Here is a 20,834-nt window from a genome sequence, read left to right on the forward strand (position 1 = left end):
TTGACACCATTGTTCTGTGGGATAATTGACCGGGAACCCCTTTGGCCTTGCCTAACGCCATCTCGATGCTGAGCAAACCCAGACGGTGTGGAGATTTCTGGGCGCCAGGTTGGCACGGGGCATCTTCATCGGGCAACCTGATTTTGTGCGCAGCAAAAGATGCATGCCTTTTGCTCCTGCGCTGTGGCACAGATCATGGGCACCTTGCTGGGCATCTTAGTCCTCCGTCACATCAGGCCAACCAAGTGGAGCTCACAGGCCACAGTTTAGAACCCCTGGCCTTAGTCCACGGTTAATACCATTTCCATTTTCACCTTGTGTGTTTCTCTTCTTTGCACACTGGGGGAATTGAATTGTTGTCAGCGCAAGCTACAGCCAAGCAATGTTGTTGAGATCGTAGAATCGAAGGGACCCAAGGGTCATCTAGTCCAACCCCCGGCGTACGGACGTTCTGTCGTGGCAGCCGCATCCCAGGTTTAAGGGGCTGTTTGGCGCCTAGCTTATATATCTGAGTTTCTAACACTGTTCCTGATAGAGGTCTTTGTGCACTGAATGGGAAGTGAGTGTCTTTGTGCAGGGTGGTGGGAAAGGCTTTTTGGGGGTTATAAAGTGTTGGGTCAGGAGAGGAAATGGGGAAGGCCGTAGGCCAGTAGCAGGACATCAGATTTGCATGTAGAAGGTCCCATGTTAAGTCTCCAGGAGAGGACTGTCCCCCAAAGCCCAGAGAGCCAGGGTAGAAAATGCAGAGCTAGATAGGAACAATGGCCTGACTTGCCATAAGGCAAATGGCATCAGCTCCCAAAGTGGAAAGAGAAGCCTTTCAAATTATGGTAAATATTTGGCATCTGTTTGTCTCGGGAGACAGTGGAAGAGTGCGCCTTCGTGGGCGAAGTTGAAACTGCTGGAGAGTTACAGCGCCTGCTGTGGCTGTAGAGACTGATACGGGAGAGACATGTTTTGTTGCAGCCGGGGCAGATGAAGGCACCCGGTTTTGCTGTTACAAATGCACCATGGCATTTCTTCTCTCTGCACTCCTCCCAGGCGTCATTCCTCTGGTCGCTGCTATGGATGCATGGTCTGTCGTCTGCAAGGGATTCCCACATGGCGGGGTTGATGTCGCCAGCCTTTGTGTCACATTTGCAGACATCTTAGTATCGCAGAGTTGGTCCGCCAGTGGACCGGGTGCCTCAAGCCATTTCCCTGCAGAGCGCATCCCTGGGGGATCCTGCCATCTTCCATTCAGTGGACATAGCCAAGACAGGAGTGGAGATTTTGTAGCAGAGTGTCTTTTTCTACTCCTTTGGGACCGGTTGAAGAGAACCAGTGTCCTTTGGCACCTGTCCTTCTGTGCCGCAGTGAAGATAACTTCCTGTTTTACAATATCCAGGCTTCCAGACAAGAAATTTAGGGTAGTTGAGGCGAACATTCCAAAGGGCTCAAATTACATTTTGATTGGCAGATGCCTTTGACGGGATAGCAAGCTTCTGAGTCACACAGAAGCCTTCTTCAGATAAGGGCCAGGAAGCCTGCGGTGGGCATAACTGGAATATTTAACACGCCTTCACAGGGCTAGTCACAGCGCTATCTTGTTTTGCCAAAGGGTTTGGCAATATACTGTACTGTACTGTACTGGCAATATACTGTACTGTAAGGGTGTGTGTAGGTACGTGGGTGGCGCTGTGGGTTAAACCACAGAGCCAGGTCCGAATTCCCGTGACGGGGTGAGCTCCCGTTGCTTGGTCCCAGCACCTGCCAACCTAGCAGTTCGAAAGCACGTCAAAGTGCAAGTAGATAAATAGGTACCACTCCGGCGGGAAGGTAAATGGTGTTTCCGTGCGCTGCTCTGGTTTGCCAGAAGTGGCTAGTCATGCTGGCCACATGACCCGGAAGCTGTACGTCGGCTCCCTCGGCCAATAAAGCGAGATGAGCGCTGCAACCCCAGAGTCGGCCACGACTGGACCTAATGGTCAGGGGTCCCTTTACCTTTTAAGGGTGTGTGTGGAAGATAATTAAAAGTTCAGTTTCCCTATGCGTTAGTTAGCTCTCAAAACTGTTGTCAGGGGCTGTAATGCAGTTAAGATGGCTGAAAGGAGATTGTTCTACTACACACACCCTGACTTTCTTCTTTCAGTAGCTCCTTCTGCTCAAGCAAGCCTTAATTTCTGAGGGTCGTTTTTGCGAGGGAGGAGAGAGAAATAGAGAGCGCCTCTCTCTGTGGCTTCCTTCCAAGCGCTGTTGTCACAGATTGCTCATTTATCCCTTGCTCCTAAGACTGGCCATTGCGGGGTTGAGATGGCATCATCATTCAAGGGACTTGGATGCAAACCCACATCTGTAGTGGTAAGTGCAATAGTGTGCTTTTTTATGAGCTTTTGTTCCAGGATGATTGGCATAGTATGCACACAGGTGTGCTCTTATGGAGGTGGCAGCGAGGAATACTTCGTCCCTAAGATCTGAGCATCCTTTATTCCAGTATTGACTGGCAGGTAGCCCATTTGAACCAGTTGTGGGTGGTGCCTCGCCCCCCCCCCCCGGGAGGCAAAGGGAGACCAAATGACTATAGGACTCAAAAAAAGCTGGCTTCGCCGGGTCAAGTTCATCCATTTTGTTGAATTAATTAAACTAAACAGTTCCAGTTGGATTTTGAATAAATGCAAATAATTGCTGCTGTTTTGAACTTGATGTGTTGTTATCTTCCATAGGGGGCTGTGCAAACTACAATTCTGAATAATGCTTTTTATTAGGGTAGGGGGCACCGGGGGCACGTTTATAGAACCAAGGAGGCGGTGGTTGGAAAAAGTTCAGAAACCACTGATTTAAAATTTGGCTGAGAGCGGAACCTGCCTTTCCCAGGAGGTTAGCTGCACCCTGAGTCTATTTTGGAACTGTCTTCAGCTAGGGACAGTGGTATCAAAATGCTTTATTTATTTTTTCTTTTAAAAAGGGAAAAACATGGTTTGAAGCTCTTGGACCAGATGATCTTTGTGGTCCCTTCAAACTCTACAGTTCTATGATTCTGTGATCCCAGAGATGCTGGAAAGGGTGAATATTTGTTTTATACATTAGCCCCGTGTGTTTTGGCTCAAGTGAGCCTCCTTCAGCCGCTTATATCTTGCCCTGTAAGATCTCTTAAAATTGGATGGTCCTTGAGCAGCTTTCAAAGAAACAAGCGAGATAAGCCCCTGGAGAAAGCTCCCTGCAGCTGAAGTGTGTTGGGTTAATATCATTAATAGCTGATACGTCCTCTGTTGGAGGACCATATATATATTGAAAAGATTTTTGGGAACCGGGAGATGGAATAAAGGCATGCTTCATCCACTCCATGCACCCATAAGTATTCATCCTGCAAAACAAAACAAATATCCCTTTGGACTAGCCTTACGATCCGCTGGGTTCCTGTGCTGGGAGAAGGACAGAGAGCTTCACCCTTTCCCCACCATCTTCCTCCAGCCCACTTCCTTGCCTGCACACAATTCCTTGTTGCCAGACTACAAGGCTGCTTTTCTCCTTTGGCGAGAAGTGGGGGGTGGCTGAGAAGTTTGCCGCCTAAGCAGAACAGGGTTAGGCTTGTACGGAGGCCAATAACGTCTCTGTGGTTTTAATTGTTCTACTTTGACTCGTCCTTTCTTACATTAGAACATGCGACTTAACAACCCCCAGTTTCGCTTAAGATGCCTGTTTGGGCTGCCTATATTAATGCCTACGTTTCAAGCAGGATTGATGGAATGTTCTTACGTTCATTGTCAGCTGGCAATTGATTTTTGCTTTTCTGTTTGCTTAAAATTATTTTCCCTCCCGCTTTTTAAAACTGCAATCGTAAATAAAATCTTGGGGAGTGATTTTCACTTGCTGTGTGAGCCAACACCCATGCATAGCTTTTTTGTAAATATATATTAATTTCATTAAAACTCTTTAGTCCTGCACCTTCCATCAATACCTAGCTGTGGCTGATGGGAGTTGTAGTCCAATACAAGTTGGGGAAGGTTTTCTTAAGGAGAGCTGCTATGATGTGGTTAGAACAGGGATGGGAGCCCTCCCGATGTTGTAAAACCCCAGCTCCCATCAGCCCAAGCCCGTTTGGCCAATGGTCAGGGATGATGGGAGTTGTAGTCTAGCAGCAGACTGTAGGGCCACTCAAGTTCCCCATTCATGGGTTAGGTAGGATGTTGGACCAGGAATGGCTGCAAAGCTTCTTGGCCGACCTATCTCACTACCTGAGCAGCCTCGCAGTGTTGTTGTCAGGATGAAATGGGAAGAGGGAAGAAACTCTGAACTCTTTGGAAGAAAAGTGGAAAATAGAAATTACTCTTTAATAGTGAACGCAGGTGGTCAGATACACATTGTTTTTTTGGGGAGAAGGGTCACATACGAATCAGAGAGCAGTTTTAGTTTCAGTTTCAAGTTTTGTTTATTATTGCATCTAGGGCTGGGGATTTAATTAGATTGCCTTGTTTAATGGTATGCTTGAGCATATGATGGGTTAGGAAGAGCGAGTTTATTTTTATTTTTTGCTTAGTTATGCTATTTTAAAAATGTGTGGTTTTTACTGAATTTTGTTTGAGTTGGTTTTTTATTTATAATTTAAGAGGATGCCCTGTTTAGCTGTCCGTTGCGGTCTATAATGTAGACTTTTTCTGGTTTTTTTCTTGTTGTACTTGAGCGTTGTGATTTAAGGTATGTTGTAAAACGCTTAATGATTTTTGGAAAGTGGTGCTCAGTCTAAAAAAACAAACATTTTTTTTGCCTTGTACTGTGTGGGAAATGGTTTCTTGAGCTTCTTTGTTCTGTGAACTTCTAGTCATATTTTGAATTGTGGTAGGGTGGAAATGTGGATTTCATTGCATGTTTTAAAAAATGTACTGCCCTTTTAAAATGCTCCCCGCTGCAAAAGTATTTTGTAAATAAATGGTTAAGGATGTTTTCACATCTCTAGGCATTTGTGTCTTAAAGTATTATTTGCTCTGCAGTTTTAAGTTATATTGCCGCTGGTCGCTGCGTTTTATTTATTGGTTTAAAGCACTGTCCTGTTATATGAGTGTGGTTTTTTTGTCATAATTATTGTAAGGAAATAAAATGGAAAGCTTGGGTGACGTGCAGTGCCCCTGACAAGCTTATAGTTTCCTGGAGGAAGGCACCACAGCCTGGATCATAGAATTGCAATCATAGAACCATAGAAGGGACCATGGGGTCATCTAGTCCAACCCCCTGTAATGCCGGGATCTTTTTGCTGAGCGTGGGGCTTGAACCCACAACCCTGAGATTAAAATTCTTGTGCTCTATTGAGTTATCCCAGGAGTCCTTCCACTAGGGCAGGCGTAGGCAAACTCGGCCCTCCAGATGTTTTGGGACTACAACTCCCATCATCCCTAGCTAGCTAACAGGACCAGTGGTCAGGGATGGTGGGAATTGTAGTCTCAAAAACATCTGGAGGGCCGAGTTTGCCTACGCCTGCACTAGGGAGTGAGAGAATCCACTGCCATGATTAAATAAAGAAATCTTAAATTATCTCCATTATCTGCTTTTAGGTGGAAGGCAATGACATTCATCTTCAGGCATATGGCTCTTAACTAGGGTCTTGTGGCATGGTTGCCATATATATCAGGGCACTTGTCCTCTTTATGTTATTGCAGGATGAGCACTTTTAGTCATGTGGAAAGAACCCCCTCGGAAAGCAGTGGACTCCCCTTCCTTGGAGATTTTTAAGCGGGGGTTGGATAGCCATCTGTCAGGGATGTTTCAGTTCTGATTCCGGCATTGCAAGCGGCTGAGAAGTCAAATATGTTCTGCAATGTTGCCGATAAACCTCTGGTCGATGGCCTTTGGGGTCCCTTCCAACTTTACAATTCTGTGTTTCTAAGTAACGCTTTTTTAATCTTTCGGGTGTCTTCTAAGTTTTAAGTTTTGTTAGCTGTGAGAATTTTTTGTAGCAAGCGACAAAGAAATACAAGGCTAATGTTTGAATTTAACCCCATGACCTCTTTTGTGTCATCCGGCTTCTGTCTCTGTATTACCGCGTTTGCCTTCCCCGTCTCTTGTTTTCTTCCCACTATCAAGTGTGTGTAGAATCTAGATTGTAATCTCCTCCTGGCAGGGACCTCTCTCTTTCTGGTTTATGTTAATCCTGCAAAGTACAGTGGTACCTCGGGTTAATAACTTAATTTGTTCCGGAGGTCGGTTCTTTTTTTTTTTAATAGCTTTTTTATTCAAAATTAAAACAAAACACATTATCCAGAAACATATCATCCTTATTTCCCCCCATTTTTCTTCCCTCCCCCCACAGAACCCCACCCCCACCCCATGACTTCCCTCAGTTCCAGTCTTTGATTTCCCTAGGAATGCTGTTTTCTGCATGTTACACAGTTGTACAGATCCTCAAACTATTTAGCTGATCATTATCAATAAAAAGTTTGGTTTATTCAAAACCAGCCAAGGAGTCCAGTTTGCTTTGTTGCGTCTTCAAATACTTTGTAAAGGGTTCCCATTCGTCTTTAAAGTCACAGTTATCCTTGTCCTGTGGCTTGTATGTCAGTTTTGCCAGTTCTGCATAGTCCATCAATTTTTCTTGCCATGATTCATCCTGGAGGTCCGTTCTTAACCTGAAACTGTTCTTAACCTGAGGTACCACTTTAGCTAATGGGGCCTCCCGCTGTCACCGCGTGATTTCTGTTCTCATCCTGAAGCAAAGTTCTTAACCCAAGGTACTATTTCTGGGTTAGCGGAGTCTGTAACCTGATGCGCCTGTAACCCGAGGTACCACTGTATCATGTTGTAAGATGGTGCTAAGTAGCATTCTCTGAGGCCACATCCACACCATTTATTTCAAACACTGTGGTCCTACTCAAAACATTCATGGCTTCCCCCCAAAGAATTCTGGGAACTGTAGTTTAAGAATGCAGAGAGTTGTTGGGAGACCTCATTCTCCTCCCAGAGCTATAATCCCCAGAGTTCCCTGGGAAGACTGGTTGTTAAACTACTCTGGGAAGGAAATAGGGGTCTCCTAGCAACCAAAGCTCTCCATATGCTATTGGACTACAGCTCCAATCATCTCTGAGGGCTGCTCAGGCTAGCTGGGGTTGATGGGAGTTGTAGTTCAAGACATTTGGGGAAAACCAAGTTGGGGGAGGCTGATAGGCTCTCTCCGGGAGTGGATCTCCAGGGTCCTGGCAGGTGGTGGGCAAGACCCCTTTCCGCTTCCATGAAAGCCACTTCACTGGAAATTTCCAGGGATTTATTGTGGGGTTTTTGGTGTGCAAAGCTTGCCCACGGGTCATGAGCAGCGTTAGAAACTCAGATAAATAAGCTAGGGGCCAAATGGGTCCTTAAACCAGGGTTACGGTCGCCAAAACAGACGGCTTTTGGGTTCCTGAAATTCATTCTGATTGTGCACTTAAAATATCACGGATAGAACTCTACAGGATGTGGTATTAGTGTGAGAAAACAGTCCCCCAGGCTTGCAGCTGCAGATGGTGGAGATGTCAAGCGTCATCCTGGCTCCCGGACACCTTCACTTGGTCGCAAAATGCACCTGGTAAATTTCAGATGCTGGCCTGAGCCCGCTCCCCATGAAGAAGACCCCCTGTTGCTTCCTGAAAGATCTGACACATTGGCATGTCACTGGGGTGTGTTTGTGTGTGTGTGCAGAAATCCCAGATCTGGAAACTTTTCAGCAGAGAAATCTCCAATTTAGGTCATATTATTATGGCTGCTGCTATTGGCAATTATTTGCCGCTAGCAATGGTTAAGATGACTGTCATTAGCACCCAAAATCCTTTTCAACGCTCTTGGTGCTGGGCACCCCCCTCGCTCACAACCATCCTGGGGGGCAAAGTTATTAAGAGCCTTGGGTGGTTGTTTTTTCCAGTATCACTGAGGCAGGTAGAGCAGAAGGGAGGTGGTTGTTGTTGTTGTTGTTTATTGAATTTATATACAGTGGTACCTCAGGTTAAGTACTTAATTCGTTCCGGAGGTCCATTCTTAACCTGAAACTGTTCTTAACCTGAAGCACCACTTTAGCTAATGGGGCCCCCTGCTGCCGCCGCGCCGCCAGAGCACAATTTCTGGTCTCATCCTGAAGCAAAGTTCTTAACCTGAAGCACTATTTCTGGGTTAGCGGAGTCTGTAACCTGAAGTATATGTAACCTGAAGCGTATGTAACCTGAGGCACCGCTGTACCGCCCTATACCTGGAGCTCTCAGGGCTGCTCTGTTCTTAAAAAGCTGCATTAAATGCCTGAGTTTTGACCAGTTTGTTTCCTGTGGGTTTTTCCCGGCGACCTACCGCCCGGGATATGGTTGCATGAGCGCCAGGATGCTGTGGGTGTCCTTGCGCATTTTTATTTTTGAGCCGGAGGTTTGCAAGGAACGGGATTGGCTCCTTGAGAGGTTTACGTCAGGCCTGCCACCTGAGGTCCCTGTCTGGGGAAAGGGAGTGCGTGCAACATTATTGCGCCCTGCATGTCTGTGCTCTGAGGAATCCTGTGTTTACGTGCATGCGAATCGGAACTGCTCCCTCGATTGCCCCAGCTGGCGAGCACTGGCCTGGCGTTTTTTGGCAAGTCCACAAAGCATGCTTTCACGCTCTCCCCCCCTCCCAGCTCTCCCCTTGTGTAAAATGTGCCAGGGGATCTGGGAGCCAGGAGCACCCAGGGGCAGAGGTTGTTTGTTTGTTTGTTTGTTTGTTTACTCAGCCTTGTAAATCCACCTGTTATTAGAGACTAGGAGCTTGCGTTTCAGTCCTGGCCCCAGTTGCATCCTCATTTGCGGCCTGCATAGAAACTGGCAATGGGATCGTCGAAAACAGTTGCTTTTTTCCTGCATTGCATTGGGTTTGATGAGGATTGCAGGATTGAACCTGGAATGCAGAGCAGGTTCCCTAAGTTTCTTTCATTCAGGTGGCCTCAAGAATTCAGCTTGTGAACTTGCTTGTCATTCGTTTAATTGGGGACTAGTTAGCGTGCTGGAACATTGGGGCACCTGAAACCAGAGCAGTTTAACTAAAGATCTGAATTCTAGAGTGCAGGAGAGTGATCTGTCGAACTTCAAATAACTCAGTAATGAACCTTATCAACTCCTTGGCAAGCTCGCAGATCCATCCAAGGCGGAGAGGTAAAGGGCGAAAACAGGTTATTTAATGGGACGGTGTGATCTATGCAGCTGCTGTTAAAGTTGCAAAACAATGAAGCATGGGGATGGAGCAATGGAGAACCTCCAAAATCACAGTGGAATATTAGTTCTGCCCAAGGCGTGATTGGAAAAGCTAGACATAATATTTTACGAGGACAGAAAGAAACACCATGGATCGAATAATTGCCACACACAGGTAAAGCAAGAATATAGTTTGAATGCTGCACCTGTCGATTTAGAAATCATTTAATGTGTCAATACGAATGGAAGTCGTTCATATTGCAGTTGTTGTGTAAGGGATTGTCATTTTGACTGGAGTGCAATTGAAATTAATATTAGGAATGCAGACATAAAGTAAATCAAATCATCAATTCTAGCACTCAGAAGGCCATCTAAATTATATAATTTGGCATCTGAATGATTGGTACAGTGGTACCTTGGTTCCAGAAGTCTGTTTGACTTCCAAAATGTTCGAAAACAAAGGGGCAGCTTCTGATTTGTACAGGCGCCCTGGAATCAATAGCTGGCACCGGACATTCGGATTCCAAAAAATGTTCAGAAACTGGAACACTTACTTCCGGGTTTTCGGCGTTCGGGAGCCAAAATGTTCGAATACCAAGGCGTTCGAGAATCAAGGTTCCGCTGTATCAGTACAGTGGTACCTCGGGTTACATACGCTTCAGGTTACATACGCGTCAGGTTACATACGCTTCAGGTTACAGACTCTGCTAACCCAGAAATAGTACCTCGGGTTAAGAACTTTGCTTCAGGGTGAGAACAGAAATCGCACAGCGGCAGCGGGAGGCCCCATCAGCTAAAGTGGTGCTTCAGGTTAAGAACAGTTTCAGGTTAAGAACAGACCTCCAGAACGAAATAAGTACTTAACCCGAGGTACCACTGTAATTGTATTATAATTTGGCATTGTTATAATGAGGCTATTATTGGATTATTGTAATTGAAAATGAATATATTTATTTTGCATGCGTTGCTTGGGGGCAGGCTGTTCATGTGTTTGTATGGCAAGCCTCGGATCCAGCTGCTGGGGCTTTTCCACTGTCATCAAAGACCTTGTTAAGCTTGGACACAAGGACGCTGCCTTGTACTCTGCCGAACTAGTTCAGAACTGTCAGTCCTGACTGATAGAGGTTATTCAGGGGTTTCAGACAAAGGTCTCTAAACCTGGGGCTTTGGCACACAAAGTGAATGCTCTCCCACTGAGCTGCAACCTCTCTGTGCCCTTGGGTTTTCTTGTGTTTTTCTTTCTTTCTTCTAAACTTATGTGACTAGGCAGAGTCATATCTGTCAACTTACAAATGTGAAAAGAAGGGACCAGCAGCCTCGAAAATAAGGGATCAGCAGCCAAAATAAGGGATTTTGGCTTAGTTTATACAGAAATCCGGCACTGATGGAGCCATGCTGCTTTGGCTGCCACTGACTGTGTTTTTCAGGGGGTTGGACTAGATGATCCTACGGGTCTACAACTCCCACCAAAGAAGAGTGGCAGACAAAACTGATGAACGACGTCCAGATGGCAAAGCTTACAGGCAGAAATAGAAACCAGGAAGAGGACCTCTTTCATAAAGAATGGGGAAAGTTTATAATTTAGTTGAAAAGCTATCATAAAGAATTACATACATTGGTAGGATTGACAGAAAACTTGTAGTAAAAATTTGAACTATGGATGGACAAATGATTTATAAAAATAGAGTTGTGAAAGGGATGCAGAGGGGGAAATCACTACATTAAGATGCTGCACTGGTTGGAGGGGATGCTAAGCAGCACGTTGTGGGCTGCTGTCGTCCTGGTGCGAGGAGTTCCATCAGCCCTTCCCCGCCCGAGAGAGAGGCAGTTGCGGCACTCCTGAAGCGCCGCTCTTCTGCGTCCCTCCCCATCCCCTCCTCTTCCTCCTCCCTCAGGCTGCCTCTTCAGCCGCCGCCACTGCCGCCGCCTCTGGCTTCCCCTGGTAGCGCGGCGGACGTCTCGCAAGAGAGGGGCTGCCTGCCCGCCCACTACCACCCGTCTCCTCATGACACGCCCCTGAGGGGGAAGAGGGAGAGATGGAGACAGGGCAGCTCGTGTGCGCACGCTCTCTTGCAGCGGAGGACCCCGAGCCGCTGCTTCCCTCCCGAGCATGAAATCTGGGAAATTTGAAGGACATCATCAATAAGGGACAGCTGCGGGACACGGCGCTGGGATAAGGGAGTTTCCTGCCAAATAAGGGACGGTTGACAGCTATGGGCATTGCCTTCCGTTCCCTGACAGACACGTGTTGACAATCTGCTGTAAGGTGGCGAGACCCGCCCTCCCTCCCTTGTGGGCCCTCGAGATGTGCACTTGGTCGGGCACGGAAAGAGGAGACAAAAGTTACGTTGCACAAGCGGGGCTGGCGCAGCGTTTGATGCAACCCGCAATGTCTTAACGGCCAAAGGCTGGGATTCGGGACGTGTCTTCAGCATACGGCAAATGCTGTGCAGTGGGAATGCCAGAAGGCTGCAAATTTAGGGGCTGCCACAGCCTTCTAACAAATCTCCAGATTGGTGAGGTGGGGAAAAGGAAGGGATCTTTCCTTTTGCACGAGAGGAAGTATTTCCACTCGTGTAATGGCTTTCTTGGAGTCGGCCCATTAATGTGTCCTGCGTTCTACTCTTCCCATAAATGATAGAATTATAGAATTTTGACGGTGGAAGGGTCTGCAAGAGTCATTGAGTCCACCTCCTGGAATTCAGGAATCACAGCTAGGGAATCCCTGACTGCCCTTTTTCCGCCTTTCTTACAGACGCCGCCCCTTTTGAATCTCTGCTTATCCGAAAGCTCCTTGAGAAATCTTAGTTTGTTTATCAAGAAGCAGCCCACAAATAAAAAAATAGTGGTCAGATTTGTCTACCTTGGCTCCCCCCCCCAGCTGGGTACCCCCCAGATGTTTTTGAACTACAGCTGGGTTGGCAGAAGATGTGGTTCAAAGCATCCGGAGGTCACCAGGTGTCTAAGGCCGAGACGCACCGTCAACACTGGAGTTAGCTCTTTATTAGAAAAGAGGCAGTCTTCCCAGACTAATGAAGTGTCAGGCCTAATGAGCCCAGCAGCTCATTCTCAGTAGGTCTGGACCCATGAATCAGTTGCTGGGGCTGAAGGTCTCCCCACAGCCGTTTAAAAGTTGCCTCCTCTCCAAGCAATCGGAGACTTTGCCTACATGCAGCCAACCTCTCCTCTGTTCTTTTCATGCCTCTCTTAGTCCTGGGAAACCAGAGGGGAGGAGAGCTTGTCGGGGAGACTCACCTCTGCCTCTTGACCTCCTCTTCTGATTCTGGACTTCTTTCAGCCCCCCCCCCACTATACCCTGTTACGTCCACAGCTTCAGACACCACCACCTCCCAGTCTTCTCCCTCTGACCACTCATCGTTGTCCCACCACCGCTCCCCGGGCTCTGTGCTTTCCCGCCCCTGGTGGTTCCTCAGCTGGTTTCTCCCACCATTCCTCTGCGTCCACCCGGCCCGTGACTTCACGCTGGGGGAAGGCTGCTTTTTGCAATGGTTTGCTCTGATCCCAAGATCTCAGGCCTCTACCCTCTCTGGAGCCCGCAGTGGCAGTTGTGAACGTAACTTAAGTGCAGAAGCTTTGGTCCCCAACTCTCTTCTTTCTTTCTTTCTTTCTTTCTTTCTTTCTTTCTTTCTTTCTTTCTCTCTCTCTCTCTCTCTCTCTCTCTCTCTCTCTCTCTCTCTTTTGCATCTGGCCATAAATCCTGAGCTGGGACTCACAGGGAAAGGCCAGGCCTCTCTCTGCGCTCAGGAATTGGATTGGGCAAGTTTGGTGGAGGAACGAACTGCGCCGCCTTTGTGTGTGTTTCTCTTCCAAACTGCCTCATTAAGAAGAAGAAGAAGAAGAAGAAGAAGAAGAAGAAGAAGAAGAAGAAGAAGATATCCCGCCTTTCACTCCCTTTTAAGGAGTCTCAAAGCGGCTAACATTCTCCTTTCCCTTCCTCCCCCACAACAAACACTCTGTGGGGTGAGTGGGGCTGAGAGACTTCAGAGAAGTGTGACTGGCCCAAGGTCACCCAGCAGCTGCATGTGGAGGAGCGGAGACACGAACCCGGTTTCCCAGATTACGTGACTACCGCTCTTAACCACTACACCACACTGGCTCACAATTAACACGATTAACACTGGCTCACAATTAACACGAAACCTGCCCCGCGGTATCTCATTTCTGGCATGCATCTCTGCCTCTTTACCAACCTTAATCCTTTTTTCTAGTTGCTTTAATAAAATAAATTATAATTACTTCTTTTGTCCTTACACGCTTAGCAATTGCCTATTAAGAGTTCTGCTTTAACACCATATTTCTTCACGTACAGTTTCCCCCTATGCATTCCCATTCTGTATAGAATTTTTGATTAGGGCAGCCCCTGATTGATGCAGTCATTTTTGCCAGCTCCATAATGTTTTGGGCTCCCTCCATTGGAGTTGCAGCCCAAAGTATGTGGAGGGCATCGGGTCAGTGAAGACATCAGGCTGGTGTCTAGGACTGCAGCCTTAAACGTTTCCTTATTCCAGTCCTTTCTTTCCCACTCCACTTCCAGAACTGGATTCTGCCCTTGGTGTGCGAGGAAACAGAATTTTTCCAGTGTGGTGTCCTTTCTAGGCAAGCTTTCAAGGGCCATGTGCAAGTGGCGGGTGTGATGGTCGTGTCCCAGTCGCCCTGGGTCCCAGGCCACCAGCTGTAGTTCTCCTGTGTGGTCTCCACCAGTAACATCTCGAGTTCTTCCCGTTGTGGTCCTGGTAGATGCCTAAGTGAGCATGGCTGCCTTGTTCTCTGCCCTTTGCTTCTCTGGACAATCAGCTCCTGTTTCCATAGTTGTTCTTTGGCGATCACTCGTAGCCGAGTAAGATTGTCTTCCATAAACATGGTTTTAACAATGAGTCTGTAAGTGACTATGGAGGCCAATTCTGGATCCACACATCCTTCCACAGTGGGGACATTGGTTTCCGGGTGGGAGTTGATCATGGTGTGGATTTGCCAAGCGTGCCTTCCACTTAGCACGTTTCTCCCTTGCGTCCTGAATTTGAGTGTCTTCAAAGCCCATGACACCTTTGGTAAAGGCTGTTCTCCAACAGGAGTGCTCGCAGGCCAGTGTTTCCCAGTTGTTGGTATTTATACTACATTTTTTTAGATTTGCCTTGAGAGAGTCTTAAAACCTCTTCTGTTGACCACCAACATTACGCTTTCCATTTTTAAGTTCGGAATAGAGTTCTTGCTTCGGAAGAGGATAACTAGGCATCCGCACAACGTGACCAGTCCAATGAAGAAAGGGAACCCCGGGCAATGCACCCATGGCAGATGGCGATCCAATTTCTGCTTTAAAACCTCCCAATGGAGTCTGTTCCACTGTTGAATTGCTCTTACTTGCAATTACGCCCCCAGTAGTATTGGCACAGAGCTGCACGCTGAAGTTTCACAACTGATTTATCCATGCCGCCTGGCAGTGGTTCACGCTGGAATATGTTGGCCAGAGACAAAAGCATCTGCCCTTTGTTCCACAGAAGATATGTGAGACTGAATCAAAGGCACATGCGTTTACTGCTGTCCCCTAGACATGGGCTCTGTGTGTCTCTGTTGCCATTTTCCAAGAGGGTGTAGGTTAGGTTTGGCCTGACTGAGGTTTGTGCATCCCCACTCTGGTTGTCTCTGTAGGTAAAACATTTTATTCTCTTCTTGTTTCCTTCAGTGGCTCCCCCCCCCCTTTTCGTTGCCCCTTCCTGTCTGCCACACGGTACATCAAAGGTCCTCAGCAGTGACTTCACATCTTTTATATTGTGTGCTTTGTACTTCCAGAGCCAGGGTGGATAAAAATCAAATATTTTTTTAAAAATATTTTTATTAAATTTCCATTTAACAATCTAATCATGTCTCATTAATTAATCCGAATTATGCCAATACATATCATAAAATCCAAATATTTTGCCGAATTTTTTTGATTTTTGTTGGGGGTACCCATGCTTCGAGCTCAGAAGGGTCCAATCCTCTCATATTTCTGCTGCTTTGATGTTCACAAGTCCCATCTTCCAATCTTGTTGTTATCATTTTTCTTCTTAATAACCTCTGAGTTGTTTCCACAAGCGAGTTGAAGCAAACATTATTTTTTTAAAATGATATTTATTGATTTTTTTTTAAAGTTACAAAAGAAAAACAAAGTAGAAAAAGAAAAAAACAAGCCACTTCCAACCATACATATACAAATTCAAAATAAGAGAAAAAGGAAAAAAAAAATACACCACAAACATTTAAAAACATTTAAAAACAAATCCATTATTCTCAACTCCTCAACTATCATTTCGCTCTTTCCTTGACCTCCTCCTCCCCCCCCTTCCTTGTATCCTGGTTGTTAATTGTCACAGCAAATCCTTTCCATATTTCATAATATTCTGTCATTACATTACCTTAAACTATTTTAATCTTATCTTTCTATAAAAAACCTTGAAACTTAAAACTTAAATCTTATTTTTACCAACTTCTCATAACCATAATATTCTTGCATAATTCTTTAAACATTTTTACTAAAGCCAAGTAATTTCATTCCAACATTTTTCTAACATTCATCAATTTTGTAAAACAGTCCTAGTAGTGAAAAAAGGAAATAAAAACAAATCCAATCTTCATCCAGCGTCCCTTCCTCCTGGTCCCGGGTTTTGTCAGTCCTCATTATCCCACCAATCTGGCGCATTAACCTGGTATCCTAATATCCGAGGCCCTTAAGTCTCTTCCACGTCCCTTCCACAGCTCTTCATATTTGTAACTGTATTTTCCCTTGTCTCCTGCTCGTTTCACTCGTGGGAACTCCAGCTTAGCAATATTTTTTACCCTTCTCGACAGATCAGCCCCTTTTCCATAATCGACACTTTTGCATCTGGCCATAAATCCTGAGCTGGGACCCACAGGGAAAGGCCAGGCCTCTCTCTGCGCTCAGGAATTGGATTGGGCAAGTTTGGTGGAGGAACAAACTGCGCCGCCTTTGTGTGTGTTCCTCTTCCAAATTGCCTCATTAACACGATCAGTTAACACCTGCCCTGCGGTATCTCATTTCTGGCATGCATCTCTGCCTCTTTACCAATCTTAATCCTTTAAAAAAGAAAGGGAAAAAAAGGAAAGAAATGTGTTTGGAAAATGGAAGATGCGAAGCCCAGGATCCCAGTTGTTGTTGTTCTTCTTGGGCCACTTGTAGTGGTTAAGAAAGGTAGACTCGTAATCTGGGGAACTGGGTTCGCGTCTCCGCTCCTCCACATGCAGCTGCTGGGTGACCTTGGGCCAGTTACACTTCTTTGAAGTCTCTCAGCCCCACTCACCTCACAGAGTGTTTGTTGTGGGGGAGGAAGGGAAAGGAGAATGTGAGCCGCTTTGAGGCTCCTTCGGGTAGTGATAAAACGAGATACCAAATCCAAATCATCCTCCTCTTCTTCTTCTTCTTCTTCTTCTTTGACCAAAAGGCCGCACAGGGAGAGCTGTGGGCAGGATTCCTGTGTGGCAGGGGGTTGGACTAGATGACCCTTGAAGGTCCCTCCCAAGTCTGTTATTATATGATCTTTGTGCAGGTGGGTTCCATTGAGAACTTTGCAGGACCTTTCTCGTAGGCAGGTGACTAGGTTTATGCTCGCCAAATCTCACTGGCATCTTCATGTTGGTGATGGAAGAGCGGTTTCTGACAAGTTTTCGTTGGCCATTTTTTAAACTGTGCTCCTAATAATAATAATAATAATAATAACAACAACTAATAACAATAATAATAATTTATTTATACCCCACCCATCTGGCTGGGTTTCCCCAGCCACTCTGGGCGGCTCTCAGCAGAATTAAAAGCACAATAAAACACCAGACATTAAAAACTTCCCTAAACAGGCCTGCCTTCAGATGTCTTCTAAACATCAGATAGTTGTTTATTTCCTTGACTTCTGATGGGAGGGTGTTCCAAAGGGCAGGTGCCACTACCAAGAAGGCCCTCTGCCTGGTTCCCTGTAACTTGGCTTCTCGCAGCAAGGGAACCGCCAGAAGGACCTCGGAGTTGGACCTCAGTGTCCGGGCTGAACGATGGGTGTCGTGGCCATCAAAGTCCTGGCAGGGGACGTCAGGACCGGGGGCAAGATGGCGGGGTGGGAGCAGGAACGGGGGTCCAGAAGCCAGGAGTCAGGAGCCAAGAGTCCGGGGGTCAGAGAGCCGGGAGTCAAGAAGCTAAGGGTCCGGGGGTCAGGAAGCAAGGAGTCACGAAGTCAGGGGCCCGAGGATCAAGAAGCAAGGAGTCAAGAAGCCGAGGTTCAAGGATCAGGAAGCAAGAAGCCCAAGGCAGGAAGCGTGTTGCTGTGACAAAGAGCTGAAGGGAAATGCTGACCTTGTATCCCTTCCCAGCTCTTGCCACCAGGTGCTGTGAGTTACCAATCGGCCTCACCTGCGACGCCGCGCTTTGCCTCTTCAGAGCAAACTTAGGAAGGCCCCAGTCCTGCAGAGTCCTATTGGTCACAGAGCCTGGCTCCTGCATGCCCACCTGACAGGTGGAGACACTCCTTCAGGTATACTGGGCGGAGGCCATTTAAAGGCTTTAAAGGTCCGCACTAACACTTTGAAATGTACTGGGAGCCAATGTAGGTCTTTCAAGACTGGTGTTATTAGATCTCGGCCAGTCACCAGTTTGGCTGCCGCATTCTGGATTAGTTGCAGTTTCTAGGTCATCTTCAAAGGTAGCCCCAAGTAGAGCATGTTCTGCTGTTATCTCCAAGCAGGAGATAACCAGAGCAGGCCCCACTCTGGCGAGACAGTCCATGGGGCAGGTAGGGTCTCAGCCTGAGTACCAGATGGAGCTGGTAGACAGCTGCCCTCCCTCTTGCAGCTCTAGGAATCTTTCTTTTCAGGTTTGGCAGATGCTTATCATTGAAGCATTCCTTGTAAGAAGAGCATTGCATCAACTGGCCTTGCTGCTGCAGGTGGTGCTTTAACGCATCCTTTGTTGTTTAGTCGTGTCCGACTCTTCATCACCCCATGGACCAGAGGACGCCAGGCACTCCTGTCTTTCACTGCCTCCCGCAGTTTGGTCAAACTCATGCTGGTAGCTTCGAGAACACTGTCCAACCATGTCGTCCCCTTCTCCTTGTGCCCTCCATCTTTCCCAACATCAGGGTCTTTTCCAGGGAGTCTTCTCTTCTCACGAGGTGGCCAAAGTATTGGAGTCTCAGCTTCAGGATCTGTCTTTCCAGTGAGCACTCAGGGCTGATTTCCTTCAGAATGGAGAGGTTTGATCTTCTTGCAGTCCATGGGACTCTCAAGAGTCTCCTCCAGCACCATAATTCAAAAGCATCAATTCTTCGCCGATCAGCCTTCTTTATGGTCCAGCTCTCACTTTCATACATCACTACTGGGAAACATGGTCTGGTGAAATCCCAGTGTATGCTCTTTAGGAAATGCAATCGCGAATTTCTTTGTGACTAGATGACCCTTGGGGTCCCTTCCAGCTCCTAAAGCATTCATCCTCCTCCTTGTTGTCTTCGGACTCGTCGGAGGATAAAGTTGATGAATGCTCACCATTTTCCCATTCAGAATCAAGTGTGATCTACCCGTTGCTCAGATTGTGAGGTGCTGCAAAAATGTGGGGTTTGTTCTGCAAAACTATTACCAAACTTTGGCCCTGGTTTGGAGCAATTCAGATCATTTTGGGGTTTTGGGTGTTAAATATAAAACCCAGTTTGATGTATCAGTTGCTCAGGGTTGTTGTTGTGGTTTTTTTTGGGGGGAGGGGTGGCGGCTGCAAAGTGCGAAGTTTGCACAGCAAAATGCTACAAAGCCCTGTTTAGGGAAGTTTTTAATGTCTGGTGTTTTATTGTATTTTTAATATTTTGTTGGAAGCCGCCCAGAGTGGCTGGGGAAACCCAGCCAAGTGGGCGGAGTATAAATTAAATATTATTATTATTATTATTATTAATTATATTTCAAATTGTTTGTGAGGCACTAGATCTTCGTTTTAAAAGAGAAATTACAGTGTCCTTAATGCTCATCCTCGCCGCTGCCTTATTTTATTGTTTTTAGCCTTTGGTTAACCAACCACATATTTCCACGTTTCTGCCATAAAGTTCTGTCAAATCTTTCAGCCGCAGCTCTCTGCTGGAAGCTACAGCTTCAAATGCCGCCTCTGGGCTGGAGGGGATAAGTTGGAAATCTCACTATCTCTGGCATGAAGCAGGAATCTGTTTCCTACATTCCATCCCAATGTGTGTATTTCCCCCCCTTCTTATCTCTTCCTCTCCCCATTCCCACTTCGCCTTTGGCATGCCTTGGGCATGCTGGGATCTTGCTGGGGCAAGTTTCCAGCTTGGTTACCCAAGACAAATGACGCTGAACTCTGCGTTCTCTTCCTGGCTTCTCTGATGAAGCCTCTGTTCCTCTCAGGATAATGCCGGGACCTGAGCTTCTGCCAGAAGCGAAGTCTCCAGGCAAAGCCTATTATTTATTATTATTATTATTATTATTGCCTGGTCCTGCCCACCTGGAATCTAAAAGCCAGAGGCTCCTCCTCCTCTTTTTCCTGTTGGTCAGAAATTTCATTCTCTTTGACCAGACCGGATCCCCAGTCCAAGATATACAGGTATTCATTTCCTCACTTGCCTGAGTCGGAGTGGGGAGTTGCAGTTCCTTCCGGTGGGGAAGAGACGTTTTTCTTAAGCCATGTGGTGCCATTCAGGTATGTGAGGATGAACTTAAGCTCCTTGGAGGAAGGGGTAGCTCAGGAAAGGGCCTTTTCAGTACTGGCCCCGACTTGGTGGAACGCTCTGTCACAAGCGACCAGGGCCCTGTGGGACTTGACATCTTTCCGCAGCGCCTGAAAGACAGAGCTGGCCTTTGGTTTGGACTCAGTCTGACCCTTATGTTTCCCTCCCCTTATGGTTTTGATCTATGGGCTACTTTTAAAACGAGGCTGCATTTTAAATGGCATTTTAACCTGTACAGTGGGTAAATCTCGGGTTACATGCGCTTCAGGTTACAAACGCTTCAGGTTACAGACTCCGCTAACCCAGAAATAGTACCTCGGGTTAAGAACCTTTGCTTCAGGATGAGAACAGAAATCGTGCTCCGACAGCGCGGCAGCAGCAGGAGGCCCCATTAGCCAAAGTGGTGCTTCAGGTAAAGAACAGTTTCAGGTTAAGAACGGACCTCCAGAACGAATTACAGTAAGTACTTAACCTGAGGCACCACTGTATTTTAAATTGGTCCCCCCCCCATTATGTTTTTACTGTAATTTTACTGGTGTTAGCCACTTTGAGCCCTGCTCTGGCTGGGGAGGGCGGGGTATAAATAAATATTATTTATTTATTTATTTATTTATTATTATATTTATTAGAACCCGAGACTCTTAATCATGTGTCTGGGCCCCAAAAGATTCCTGCATTGCAGGGGGTTGGACTAGATGACCCTTGGTGGTCCCCTCCAGCTATATGATTGTATGAAATAAAATACTAAAGCTTAACTGTATACCCTGTGCCGTCATTATACTAATCTCAGTGCGTTCGCTTATAGGGTCTTGTGATAGTCTTCTTGTTTAGCCACTTATTTAGGGAAATGTTTGGTTTTGAGGAAACTGACCTAATATGTACGCATTTCGCATGAATCAAATTGTATTATACTCTTTCCCCACCATCACCAATTTGATTTGAAATCTTTTTAGTTGCGTTTGTGTTTAATTAT

General features: G+C 46.5%; 1 protein-coding gene across 4 annotated transcripts in view; it reads left to right on the forward strand.

Moving 5' to 3' along the window:
• The window catches only part of AGPAT1 (1-acylglycerol-3-phosphate O-acyltransferase 1), a 48,307-nt gene that overhangs the window by 13,442 nt on the left and 14,031 nt on the right, over positions 1-20,834 (forward strand). The window contains exon 1 of one of the 4 annotated variants that reach the window (XM_082207482.1): positions 19,783-19,833. The exons of the other annotated variants lie outside the window; for them this stretch is intronic. Coding sequence (XP_082063608.1) covers positions 19,818-19,833 — 16 coding nt within the window. The 5' untranslated portion in view covers positions 19,783-19,817. Of the gene's footprint in view, positions 1-19,782; positions 19,834-20,834 lie in introns of those variants that run through there. 4 annotated transcript variants of the gene reach the window in all.

This window comes from Podarcis vaucheri (genome assembly GCF_965113315.1).
Source record: "Podarcis vaucheri genome assembly, chromosome: 2".
Taxonomy (NCBI): Eukaryota; Metazoa; Chordata; class Lepidosauria; order Squamata; family Lacertidae; genus Podarcis; species Podarcis vaucheri.